General features: G+C 37.1%; 1 protein-coding gene across 1 annotated transcript in view; it reads right to left on the bottom strand.

Annotated features, from left to right (window-relative positions):
- LOC107689856 (semaphorin-7A-like) overlaps nt 1–10153 on the bottom strand; it is an 18582-nt gene extending 8429 nt beyond the window's left edge. Inside the window, exons 1-10 of the mRNA XM_016488026.1 lie at nt 9947–10153; nt 6845–6984; nt 6428–6490; nt 5682–5777; nt 4546–4642; nt 3786–3893; nt 2716–2855; nt 2456–2631; nt 1523–1631; nt 1156–1357 (exon numbers count right to left, since the gene is read on the bottom strand). Of these exons, the coding sequence (XP_016343512.1) occupies nt 1156–1357; nt 1523–1631; nt 2456–2631; nt 2716–2855; nt 3786–3893; nt 4546–4642; nt 5682–5777; nt 6428–6490; nt 6845–6984; nt 9947–10025 (1210 nt within the window). The 5' untranslated portion in view covers nt 10026–10153. The remainder of the gene's footprint in view (nt 1–1155; nt 1358–1522; nt 1632–2455; nt 2632–2715; nt 2856–3785; nt 3894–4545; nt 4643–5681; nt 5778–6427; nt 6491–6844; nt 6985–9946) is intronic.
- Nucleotides 10154–14179: the final 4026 nt, after the last annotated feature.

The raw sequence follows: 14179 nt of genomic DNA, 5'->3' as shown, positions 1-14179 counted from the left end.
TGCCCTTGGGTTCTCTCTTCAACTCGCCTTCAGTGGACTAATTCGTTACAGAATACATGACCACAGCAACATGAACCCAGCAGTTTCACGCCTCCTCTGCCTGCGTCAAGGCAACCGGGCCATTGAGGATTATGTTCAAGACTTTTGTGGACCGTGCCATTTGGTGGATTTGAATAATGTTGCCCTTAAGGACATTTTTCAAGTGGGTGTCGATGAACCCCTTCGTTCAAGTTTGCCAGGGGGAAATCTATATAATATATGGGTTTCACTTTCTGAAATGAGTGACAAACAATATTGACCTTTTTCGTGATATTCTAATTTTTTGAGATGTACCTGTATTGTGATGCCTAAATTCCCTTGTAGCATTTAAAACGGATGATTTTAGTTTGTCATGTTTTATTTTTATTTAGGCAAAATAGAATATTAAAATCAGATATTTGTCTGTCAATCAAAATTCCAATACTGGTGGTGTAGCTTGCAAAAATACACTTATTTTAGTGCTATTTTGGATCACTGTAAATAAACTGCACTTGGGTTCTTCACTACGCTCCCCTTCAGTGGATGATTCGTTACATGCTGCATCTAACACATATTAATTTTCAAAAATACTAATAATTTAATAACAATGTTAAATGTAATCTTTAGCAAATCTTTAAACGAATATCCATTTTCTGTGCATTCATATACAGGTACATCTCAAAATATTAGACTGGTGTAGCTTGCAAAAATACACTTATTTTAGTGCTATTTTAAAGCAATTCTCTGTAGGCCTGTCAGGATAACAACTTTTTGTTGTGCGACATATTGCCCCAGAAGTAATTGCGATAAGCGATATTATTGTCATTTTAAAGACTATTGTATGCCACTGAATATATAATCATAATGTAACAGCATAATAATGCAAGAAGGTTTTTTTGTAGAAGCATTTTTAAAATTTGAACTAGCACCTCATGACTACACCACGTTATGTACGAGAAGCTGCAAAAGACACAGGCGCAAGTGGAATACAATAAACACAGTGACATTAATTTTTAAGTAAATATAGTGGGCGATATATTGCGTCACCAAAAATGATTGAGGTCATGTACATATATTGTGCGATAATTCGATATATTGATTATTGCGACAGGCCTAATTCTCTGCAATTCACAGTACCTGTGCCCAGATAAATGATGCTGTAGTGTTCCTCATTAACAGCCAAGACTGTGTCTGCCACAATATGTGTGAAGTGGTCTTGAACTGGCAGGTCTAGAGGAGCTTCGTCGACCGGGATGATCATGTCCTCAATCTCAGGGTGATCCTTGATCACAGTCAGGATCTTTTGGGTATGAGCCTGAGTGTTATTCCTAAAGGCACACTGGATAAAGGTGAACCATAAAAATTAAGAATCAAGCTGTGCCTTTGTTTTGTAGATAGATAATTTAATAAATGTTCAGAATGTAATCATACTGTATGTATAACAACATGACTATCTGTTGGCACATAATTTTGCCTTTGACTGGTTTATGTTTCAGTGTTGTACCGTTCCAGGACGGGGAGTTGACAAAGGTGAGTTGTAGCCCTTCAGTTTGGATGTAGAAAAGGCTTGGTCAGTGTCTTCAATGGAGTAGGCACACACTACAGTGGTGTTCCTGTGGAAAGACATAAATGTGGAAATGGATGTTAAAGGAATAATTCAAGACAATTTTTGCAAGTTCTGAATTATGGACTATTTATTATTAGTGAATGATGGATTTGTTTTTAACAGGATTCTCTGGTGAGCAAGTGATGAAATTCTACATTTCTCCAAACATGTTTCGATACAACAAACATTTTGGATGGCCTGAGGGTGAGTAAATGTTCAGCTAATTTTCATTCTTGTGTGAATTATTGCTTTAATCAGTTACAGATTAATGTAATGAGTCAAGTACAGCAGCAATGCACAGACATTAAGATTCTGGTTAATACAGATAAAATAATAATTATTTTTATGTTTTGACCAATAACTATTTACTATACTTAAAAATAAATGTATTAAATAAAATAAAAAACTAAATAAAAATGTGGTTGTTTCAAATGAAACAAGTGTATTTAGGACCCCCAACATTATAATGAACAGTATGAAAAATGGATATTATTCAGAGATCTGCTAAAGATTACATTTACCAGTGTTAATATAACAATAGTGAAAAATCAGTGTGCACTAAACATGCATTAAATTTCCGAGATCGAACCAATACTGATCAATTAAAAAATAAAAATTGTAATATTGATTGATATGGTAACAATATTTGTATATACCTTTTAAAAAAGTAAGCTTGAAGTGAGCACGACTGACATTGTTTTTGTCAATGTTTTGAGTAAAAATCTATAGGGATGTATTTTTGGTGTATAATGTAGTCTTGCTGAAGGCTTTATTTCAGCAGCCTGATGTCAAATGTCTTCCTACTCACTTTTTGACTTCCCATCTGCTTACCAAACATTTGAGAAGATGCCGTATATCAACCCAGTGCGTTGATGAGAGGACAGAACGAAAGCCTGCTTGAAGTTGTTGTACTGTACAGGAGTTCCAGCTTTCCCACACATCACACGTGCCTTCAGGAACGTAGTCCAGGAGTTCGGCAGCACGTTCTGAAGCCCTCCCTCATCAACCTGAGCCACAGATGCAAAGGTTATCAGAAACCTAGAGTCCTCACAGCAGTGTATATGAAGCAAGAATGCATAAAAGATTGTTACCATGCAGACTCGCCCTATGCGAGCCCTGTATGGCTCTTCATCTAGACTGGCTGTACTGTTGACCTCACTGAAGAAGAAATAGATCTCATCTTTGAGTTTCTCTGTGTGTGGTATCACAGCGGCTCCTGCAAACTGGGGATCTGAGGGAGATGGTGAGAGCAAATGTATTATTTTCAAAGACTCAAACTTGCATGAGCCTTGGAACCTATCCTTTGGTTGAAATTTGATTTTTTTAATGTTTAAAATGTCTTCTCCTATCTCATGTTAATATGCAGAGATTTAATTTGTCATTTGTGAGTTGAGTTCACCAAAACTGTAAACACTGTGGTGCTGCTATCAATATTGGTGTTTGAAAGGCATATCATGCAACATTCACTCATCCTGAATGACATAAGATTGGGGTTGGACTACTAGTAAAATTCAAATGAATAATTTATAATATATATTGTAATATATGTTCCGTATACTACCATTCAAAAGTCTTTCATTCATTGAATTGCTCAAAAGTGACAGTAAAGACTTTTTTTTTTTAAATGATCACAAAAAAAAAAAATGTTTAAAATAAATGCTGTTCTTTTCTTTTCATCAAATATCACAATTTCCCAAAAAAATATGCAGCACAAAAGTTTTCAACATTGATAATAATGTGATATGTTTCTTGAGCAGCAAATCGGCATATTAGAATGTGACACTGAAGACTGGAGTAATGGTTGAAAAGTTAGCTTTGACACCACAAGAATAAATTATATATTAAAATAGAAATGCTTATTTTTATAATTGTAATACTATTTCACAATATTATGTATTTTTTTTCTCTATTTTTGATTTTTGAACAAATAAATCCAGCCTTGGTGAACAAGTGACTTGTTTTGAAACATTTTTTAAAAATCTCTATATTTTATTTATATATGTTAGGGGGGGTCACTCCAGAATTTTCAAACAAACTCTGTTTTACAGTACTTTACTGTATCAGATTAAATAGTAAGCTGACATAGCACAGGTGAATCCATTAGTTCAGTCCTTCATGAAAATCTTTGCTAATGCAGTTTAGATAACAACTGTCAACTCACTTTGTAACCATTTATTCTCTGTCTTCAGCTGCTTTTTGGAGCCATATGTGCGACGGATAGAGCCAGTATGTCCTGCAACCGCTGACAGAGCAGAGTACAGTTTCCCATCTAAATGAGGAGAGAGAGATAAGTATATCCATCAGCCAAACCTCTGTGACTACAGTTCTGTCAAATCAAAGATTCCCTTAAACTTTGATTCAAATTTAGCAATGTTTGCAATACTTTGATACTCAAACTAAAAAAAGAGGTCTTTGAATGCACACACAAAGCAATTTTATGGCAGCGCTGCTTCTACTTCCTTCTGACTGACAGTTAGAGACATTGTTGAGACATGCAACTTCTTTCAGAATCAGTGTTGACCTTTCAGCTCTGCTAACCTCACATGGCATATAAAATACTCAATTTTGTACCTGACATTTAGAACTTTAAATAGGAGGCCGAGAGCTCTCTTTGTCATATACTACAGGGATTGTTGTTCTTTTTGTTATTTCATCCGCTACACGGTATATTTTCAGTAGAGAACTGACCAGTTTTAATGCGCTGAGCCTATAATGCATTGTTTATAACAAATGGATCTCTGTTCTCTGAGGGATGTCATTTATGTAATTTACTCATTAAAAGTTACATTATAGTCTGATGTACTTAAATACCTATCAAAATGAAGGAACTAAATGAAAAATTTGAACAAATAACATTCTCTCTCGTCTTCCTTGCATTATATCCTTTCTTTTCCCTTTCTCCATTCCCCTCCTCTTTCTACCTGCTGACAGACTGATGGAGCGCTGAAAAGGGAAAGGTGCCAAGATGTTAGACGCTGCTGTTTCCTCCGGCATGTCCGTCAATACACTGTCATTTACCTGGGTGAGAGAGATGATGGGATTATTCACTACTTCTTAGGCTTTTCATTAAAAAAAACAGCATAGGCACTGCAGCACTTTGAGAAATCAGGCCACTTTTTAGCAGAAAATATGCTGAAAACTTTTTTCCATAATCTTATTCATACACCAAATGTGCGTCCCACATTTCAGGATGTCAAACTCTCATTTTATTGTATTGCTTTCCATTCTGTCTGGTTTTCATCCTAAGGAAACTGTTAAATGGTTGGGTTATAAATCACACCCACGGCAGGGACACACTAAGGTTATGAAAATGTGCACAAAAATACAGAAGCAGTTAAATAAATAGCCTGAATTCTGCCAAAGCAGCTGAGCTCGCAGGGAAAACTAGTCTCATTTTCCTTTGTTCCTTCCTGTAATCCACAGAAAATGCTAAAGCGATTGAAACAACTTACATTCGATAAGTGTCTTCACAACAATTTGTGATATTAAAGGAATGTGAAATGTCTGCATTGAGCAGCTGTGGTGTGCATGTTTTTTATTTTTTATTTTTGAATTTCTGCAATTACAGAATAGTAGATAATTTGGCCTTCCTGTGTTTCAAACAGTTGAGCATTGTACGGGCAACACCAAAGTCAAGGGGAAAATGCTAAAGCGATTGAAACAACTTACATTCGATAAGACAACAAACAACAATTTGTGATATTAAAGGAATGTGAAATGTCTGCATTGAGCAGCTGTGGTGTGCATGTTTTTTATTTTTTATTTTTTAATTTCTGCAATTACAGAATAGTAGATAATTTGGCCTTCCTGTGTTTCAAACAGTTGAGCATTGTACTGGCAACACCAAAGTCAAGGGTTTGATTCTCAAGGAAAGCAAGAATTGATTAAATGTGTCCTCTGAATGCAGTCTAAGTTGCTTTGCCAAATGCATACATGCAAATATAGACACTAACAAAGAAAGACACATCTTAATCTTAAACACTTTTGTGGTTTGCTTATAGATGGAGTTTAAATTGCTGAGATAGTCGCATATATAATGGCAGGTAAGGCATCTTACCAGGAGCCAACATTTAGGAGCACCTGCTCTTGTCCCACACACCACGAACGAATCACCAACTCTCTCAATTACTGTGATGAAATTAGCACACTCTTGCTACAGAAAGATGAAAGAACACAATATGTGTCAATGCAAAACATATAGACATCATATATTACAAATGAAAGAAATAGATATAGTTGTTAAACACAGTATGTCATCCAGTGTGGACATTTTTACTTTTGTCTATACTAAACTGGATTTTGTGAACATAATCAAGTTTGTTTTTCAGAATGATTGACTTAACAACTCCTAACCACCATCTTTATTTAGATATTTAAAGAAGCCCATCACTCATCAGTTGGCTGTCTGTGCCATTACCCTTAAAAAAATAGCCTCATTCAGTCAACTCTGAGTGATGACTTGCTCATCACGGATGACTATTTCTGTATATGTTGAATCAGGGCAGTGAATCCAGCCAGGCTCCAGCTTGCATAATGATGAGCATGTGGGAAACATGTTCACAAATGTTCTGATTACAGTTTCAGAATTCTGTATTTATTCTACTCCAGCTAAACCTGATGAGTGTAATTCACTCAGAGGGTTTATGAGAAACGGATAACTGGACACTAGTCATTTCTTGTGGTTAGATTTGTGAGTGCACTGAATCACTAGGCTTAAATTAGTCGAGATAATCCGATTCTCACAAGCAACTTGAGGTCTGAATTGACTGAATATTGTGAGATTGAGAATATTGTTTCTCTTACCTTCCATGCTCGTGATTTAGAGACACACGTCTCTTTTGCATTCTCATCCATTACCACATGGATCTGTGAGCACATCAAAAACATACAAATCATGCTGGCTTGCATACATAATAATGTAGCGATGAATTCTTCTCATCATGTTAATGCTATATTCTATAATTACAGTGAGAAACAGGTCATAAAGTTTTATGGTGACAGTAAAATAATAATAAACCATAACTATCCCTCCTTGGCAAGAAATGCTTGCTTTTATGCAACCACAAGTAATCGTTTCAGGGAGCCTCCATTATAAAGCATTGTTCTGCTCCATAAATAATAGCATATTTTTGCTGCTTACTGCGTACCAGCTATCTAGGTCAGGATTTAGAGCAGTGATAGATCTATTTTGGCTCCAGGTTATTGTGTCAGCTCCCCTACCTGCGTGTCATGCACTCCTTTATCACTGAAGGTGAGCTTATAGATGACCCCTTGGCCCCCCACATACAGGACATCAGTTTCCTGTAGGTGGTAAACCGTTGTGTAGTTCTCCGGTTTCATGAAGCGAAACCGAGGTGACTCTATAGAGAAATTGACAGAAATGCAGTGTATAAACATTTTCTGGCAGTCTTTAAATGTATATATTCACATGCTGCATGAATAAATAATGTGTGACTACGAAAATAGTGGTTCTGAACAGGAGGGTTGCAATTCAAAAATGGGTCACAGGGAAGGACTATGCAAAATGCAAATAATAAAATACAACTAGACATAAAAATATGTATAGTTAGGATAGCAAAATAAATAAGCTTTTTATTGAATAAATAATGTGTGACTACGAAAATAGTGGTTCTGAACAGGAGGGTTGCAATTCAAAAATGGGTCACAGGGGAGGACTATGCAAAATGCAAATAATAAAATACAACTAGACATAAAAATATGTATAGTTAGGATAGCTAAATAAATAAGCTTTTTACATGAGATAATTTAAATGCATTAAATGCTTCATGTATCTTTTATTGTTGAGATAAAAGGCTGTGCATCCAAACTCTAAGCTAATATTAACTGAATATTTGAAACAGTGTTGCAACCAATGTATACATTAAAGAAATAGTTCACCCAAAGATTTACTCACCCACAGGCCATAAAAAATGTAGATGAGTTGGATACATCAGAACAGATTTGGAAAAATTTAGCATTACATCACTTGCTCGCCAGTGGATCCTCTGGGTGCAGTCAGAATGAGAGTTCAAACAGTTGATAAAAAACAATGAGCCACAAGTAATCCAGTCCATCAGTTATCAAAGTGAGTCAACTGTGAATTGAAAAGTTGCATGTTTGTAAAAAACAAATCCATCATTAAGATGCTTCTTGCGAAATACTAGTACATAATCCATAATAATGCTTCATCCAGTGAAAAAGTGCATCACCTGTTGTCCTCCCAAATTAAAATCCACCAACATCTTTGTTTAGAATTGTTTTGAACTGTTTACATTTGATCTGTGCATATTTCAGATTGACTCAGACAAGACAAATTTTCTTCACTGGAGAAAGCAATATTATGGCTTATGGACTCATATTTTAGCTGGAAGCAATGGTTTTTAAGTTAAAAATGTCTTAAAGATGGATTAAAATATGCAGGTTTTTACTTCAATGTTAATTTATGTTGTGTGCATTACTTGTGGATTATTGTGATGCTTATCAGCTATTTGGACTCTTATTCTGACGGCAACCATTCACTGCAGAGGATCCATTGGTGAGCAAGTGATGTAATGTCAAATTTATCCAAATCTGTTCAGATGAAGAAAAACTCATCTACATCTTGGGTGAACTATTCCTTTAGCAAGACTATCGATTTTCCTTTTCTGCCTGTTGTAAATCATTTTGAATATTGTGGGTGTTATGCATTTACTAAATGTATGTTAAACATTATGCTATATTATTTAAGGGATTTTAGTTGATTTTCACGGTAAAATGGGTTTTGGAGCACAATCAGTTGAGATCTAAATGATTAATTCAAATGCCTAAGCCACTTTAGTGGGTGTTTTTCATCTGACCTAAATGAAGAAAACGGTCAAATGTGGTTGTCAGGGGCAACAGTTATGTAAAACTATAAATTATTTCCACTACATTCTATAAAGCGGGGATTTGTGATTATTTCATAAAACTAACATGTTGCAACAGGTGTTTGTCTCGGTCTGCGCTAGTAGAGATTTCATCTTAATCAATAACTCGCTATTCGAAGCGGGGGCTGGCGAGGTCGAAAAAGCCTGCAGACCAGTCTGATCCGGTTTCTATTTGCATACGAAGGTGTCGTTTTCCATAGCACAGTACTTTAGTTTATGAGATTATTTGTCCCGCCATCGCATCCTTCGTGATTTCAGGGAATACGTGCGCTGAATTGAGGATTCGGGGAAGCGTCGTTGTCCATGGTGCTGAAGTGGGCGGTCAAAACCTACAAGCTCACTGGAGACTCATATTGGTCTTTCTCGTTGCTTTCTCATATCTGTAATTGTGAGTGGTTGTAGCATCACGTAACACTGAGGGCGATGACTGTGAGACATGATGATGTTTTCAAATAAACACTTGTGAATCGCATGACCCATACTGGCTGTATCGACATAGACTGAAGACTGTGGACGTGCTTGGAATAGATAATAGTGGTAGGTTTCGTGGAATTTTCCATGGGCTATTCTCTTCTGCGAGTGTGTTTTTCCTTGCATCGCATGTTGTGCCCTGAGTCTTGGAAATGCATCAGTTGCTGCAGTGCCATCATTCCCGTTAGCTCGCGCACCTGCATTGCAGCTCTGTAGATTGCGTCCTATGATTTTCTTGAATCAAACCCACTTGCAGCGTATTCTACACGAAAACTGCGTTGAAAATCAGCAACGTCATTCAATGGATTTACAGGTTTAGTTAGGAAGCGAATGGTCATTTCAGAAAATTACTTATTCTGTAGCCTCCAGGAAGATTCAGGAGCTTGTTTACTCATACATCCCAAGCAGACTACTCGCTCTTGAACAACATTACTAACATGTCTTAAAGATATGTTAGTATGGATACACAGTCAAAAATCCTTCCAGCATCCTTGTATGAACCTTCGGTTAGATACGTTCAGTTAAAATGTTGGCTCCATCACTATTTGTCAGTACTTAACGCTTTGCGTTTACTGTACTAATATAGGCTTATGAACTCTAAACCATGATTAATACCACATATACGTCATAAAGTGAAGTCATGACGTGCATATGAGCCTCAATCGGTTTTTGTTTTCAAAACAGCAATGTAAAGCAATCAGTGCCCCATCTTGGCCTGCTTCCATTTACTAACAATGTGATCTGACTTATTCTGTTTCTTATATCCGAATGGAATTGGAAGTCTTATTACACAGCAATTTTTGTTTTCCCGAGGGGAAAATAAGATTAGCAATTTCTGCTTTAGTAAGGATAAACATCAGAGACTGAGAACGAGAAATTTCCAGAAATCTCCACAGAATCCATATGCAGACTGAAACTATTGCACCGAAGAAAAATAAAATCTTACCCATTACGGTGAATTTCAGCCGAGGTGATTTTTCGGCCAAAACCATTGAGAAAAGAGTCGCCAGTATGAGCAGATTCATGTTGTTCCGCGATGCTTTAATTGGAGTGACGCCACGTTAATAAAAGTCTCGTCTTAGATTAAGACTGGTGTTGTTTTGCAGGAGTGCGCGTGTGATAAGCGGGCGCTGCCTGTCTCTCACCAGACCTCTCTGAGAATCTGAGGGCTAATTGCATTCACGTCACACCTTCTGAAAGAGAGAGAATGGAGCGAGCAGACATGCGCTCACAACAGCGATCACGCGGATTGACATCTTTAGATAAAGCTAAACACTTTTTCATTTATTTATTTACATGCAATGCATTGTGAAAAATGTATTTCACTGTAATACACTTCAGCTTGTAGATCTCACAGACACTAAATATGTCTTGCAGTTTATCATAGTTAAAGTTATCCTAGTTTACATGTAGGGGTGTAGCAATTACATTTAAATATTTGTAAATGTATATATTGTTATATATTGGGGGCCGGGGTTGGGGGGAGTCAACAAGCTTGGCCACCTTCGGGCCCCCTTAAAGGGGTCCTATTATGCTTTTTCACTTTTTCAACTTTAGTTAGTCTGTAATGTTGCTGTTTGAGCATAAAAAAGATCTGCAAATTTACAAAGTTCAAAGTCCACTTCAAAAGGAGATATGCCCAGCTAACCAATCACAGCACATTTCGTATTTCAGAAGGCGGGCCTTCATTTGATACAGGAACTATTCGAGCCGTTCATGCCAGACTGGGAAGAGAGGTGCTGTAATAATGTAAAATATGTGAAAAATTATGTGTTTTTCGAACAACCTAGTATGAGAGCCTGTTCTAGTACACCCCCAAAACAAAATCAAGACTTTGTAAAAGAGCATAATAGGACCCCTTTAAATTTGTAATGGTATTGCACCAAGCAATTTTGGGTGCAAAAAAAAAAAAAGTAACCAAATTCGACAAAAATGCCCCTGTACAATTAAACTAATCTATTACAGCTGTTGCGAATGGAAATTAAATGAAAAGTGTCGATTGTGGCATTCAACTTAGATCTGCCAAAGTTGTCAAGTTGTCGTCTGAGTTTTGTTCAGTACGTGCACTCGCTGACTGAATTCCGCACTCTCGCAGAGTGCAGATGTATGTACGAAGTAAGAGATTAATTTCACAGTGTAGACATTGATTATAACGGGAATTTTTGAGAGTATTTATATAGATAGTTCACCCAAAAATGAAAATTCTTTCATTAATTACTCACCCTCATGTCGTTCCAAACCCGTAAGACCTTTGTTCATCGTCGGAACACAAATTAAGATATTTCTGATGAAATCCGAGAGCTCTCTGACCCTCCATAGACAGCAAGGGAACTACCATGATCAAGGCACAGAAAAGTAGTAAGGACATCATTAAAATAGTCCATGTGACATCAGTGATTCAACCGTAATTTTATGAAGCTACTAGAATACTTTTGTGCGCAAAGAAAACAAAAAGAACGACTTTATTCAAGAACTCTTCTCCTTCGCATCACCCTATAGTGCCTATTTGGAGAGTATCATGATGTATGCGCGTGTTTTGCTCTGAATGTAAACAAGCAGCATCACACGCATGCGTTGTTTACGTGCAGGAAAAGCTCACGTGTGCATCGTGATACTCTCTGAAATGGCCCTATAGTGTGAAACGGAGGAGAAGAATTTAATAAAGTGTTTTAATAAAGTCATTCTTTATTATGTGTGCAAAAAGTATTCTAGTAGCTTCAGATCTAGTAGGATCCAGAACACCTGAGAAGAGATGATGCCAACCCCTCAGAGGACCTCAGATGATGCCAACCCTGAAACAACATACAGAACTACCACATTTTGCTATAAGTTTGATTGCATCATATAATAATTGCTGTTAATAGTGTTCATCGTCTGTTTTATTACATCTTAAATTGATTTTTCTGTACATTTCTGCCATATGTACATTAACTGACAGTCACCACTGATAAGCTACCACTAAATATTGTAGAAACTTAATTTGCTGTAAAGTTGCTTTGCAATGATTTGTATCGTGAAAAGCGCTATACAAATAAACTTGACGACTTAAAGACACGAAACAATCGGTCTGTGCAAGAAACTGAACAGTATTTATATCGTTTTTTACCTCTGATTCACCGCAATGTCCGAACTGTCCTGAGCACGTTCTCAACAGCCGGCGCTTGGTGGCGGTAATCCACTTATAAATCTGCGATCCGCCGTAAAGCAAGAAGAAGAAGACGCGTCACGCACCAGCTGTTGAATAAAGTTGTTGTTTTTTTCTTTTGCGCACAAAAAGTATTCTCGTAACTTCGTATAATTGCGGTTGAACCACTGATGTCACATGGATTATTTTACAGATCTCCTTGCTACGTTTCTGGACTTGGGAACATTTCAGTTGCGTTGCTGTCTATGCAGGGTCAGACAGCTCTCAGATTACATCAAAAATCTCTTAATTTGTGTTCCGAAGATGAACGAAGGTCTTACGGGTTTGAAATGACATGAGAGTGAGTAGTTAATGACAGAACTATCATTTTTGGGTGAACTATCCCTTTAAACTTGCTCTAGACTGTCAGTGATAATGTTTTTTGATAATGTTAATGTTCTTTGCTTGCGTAATTTCTGTAACCCTGTATAATTCTGCTGTAATTATATTTTGCGATACTTACAATGTTTTTATTAAATTATGTTAAATACAAATTCAGCCTCATTAAAAATATTTTATGACCTGACACCCATATCTGGTACTTGCCTAAAATGACGGGTTTATGATGTGTGCAGTTACAGTTTTTCTCGATTGCTTAAACACATTTCTTGAAACTATGCCTCATATTCTCAAAACAGTAAACACAAATCCATAACGTCTCAGTCAATTCCCCATCACATATACTGGCCCTAGCTAGGCAGCGGGGGGGAAATCCTCTTGCATGCCTGATCCACCTCCTGGCATCAGCTGAAATGTCTAGTCAGGCTTCTTCCATTCCATCGTCTCTGTGTCCTACAAAAATAGAAGTACTGATTACTGTAACTGTAACATCCTTTTTACAAAATGGAAGCAGACAGAAACTCTATCTGTATGTAAGGCAATTTGATGCATGTGTTGTAACAGAGTACAGCACTCAAAAGTTACAGTAGAGTACACTGAGGTACACCTACCTGTTTTCCTCCCTGAAGGTTCTTATGATCGAGGCGACGGTGAAGCAACTTAAGTTTGGCTGAACTCATTGCCCAGCCTCCCTCATAGTCATACCATGGACAAGGACATGGTCAACTAGTGGCACGAATTTCATCTGAGACTCCTTGTCTCCTTGCCCCTCATCCTCATCCTCCCCCTCCCCCTCTTCCTCTTCCTTCACCTCTTCCTCTACTCCTTACTGCTCTTGCTCATCCTCTTCCTCCTCCTCCTCCTCTCTGGTGTCCTCGACCTTTTCAATCACATCTCTCTGGATCCATTGTTCCAAAACTGAATGAACTGACTTGGGCTCTTTTATCTACAGTATCTATTGAAGGTTCTGATTGGTGTGTGATAAATTTAGACTCTTAGTGTTTCCACGTGGGTAACTGTGTGCTAATTGAGCTCAAGCTATGCTGACTTGAGTGAACAATATTGAATGCTAGTGCTTTCTAAATGACAACATGGTCTAGGGCCTAGGCAATGAGAAATTAAGGTATTTGTGTGTAGAGTTTTGAAGTGACAGTTCAACAAATCTGATTCATGTGTCAAAAAGGGGAATAGTGTTTATAGTTTAGGGAAATGGGTGTGCTTTTTGATAAATGGCGTTATGGTTTTGAAATTTTAGTTCAAAAGCCTGGTGATAGTGTTTAAGCAATCGAGAAAAACTGTAATAGATTGCACTTGGATACTTTTAGCCTTACCCTGGAGTTGGTTCACTCTCTGTCTATGCATCTAGAGATTGTAGTGATACATGACAGTAAAAAATTACTTGAAATAATCCTGAAAGTACCTTAACATAAATGATAAAATGTGCCCCTTAAAAGCATAAGTGGCCCCTGTCTGACCCAGTATTTTAACCTTATGATGCATGCATTAAAAAATGACTAAATCACCAAAAATACTACACAGTGATTTAATGTAGGTTATTGGTAGTTTGTAGAGAAGTAAAGAAGATTTTAGTATCTATAATGTATAAGTATATATCTATATTTATCTATTTCTCTCTCTCTCTCTCTCTCTCTCTCT

The sequence above is a fragment of the Sinocyclocheilus anshuiensis genome, unplaced genomic scaffold (genome assembly GCF_001515605.1).
Source record: "Sinocyclocheilus anshuiensis isolate Anshui unplaced genomic scaffold, SAMN03320099.WGS_v1.1 scaffold1239, whole genome shotgun sequence".
NCBI classification, from domain to species: domain Eukaryota; kingdom Metazoa; phylum Chordata; class Actinopteri; order Cypriniformes; family Cyprinidae; genus Sinocyclocheilus; species Sinocyclocheilus anshuiensis.
This window is presented reverse-complemented; position numbering and strand designations above follow the sequence as displayed.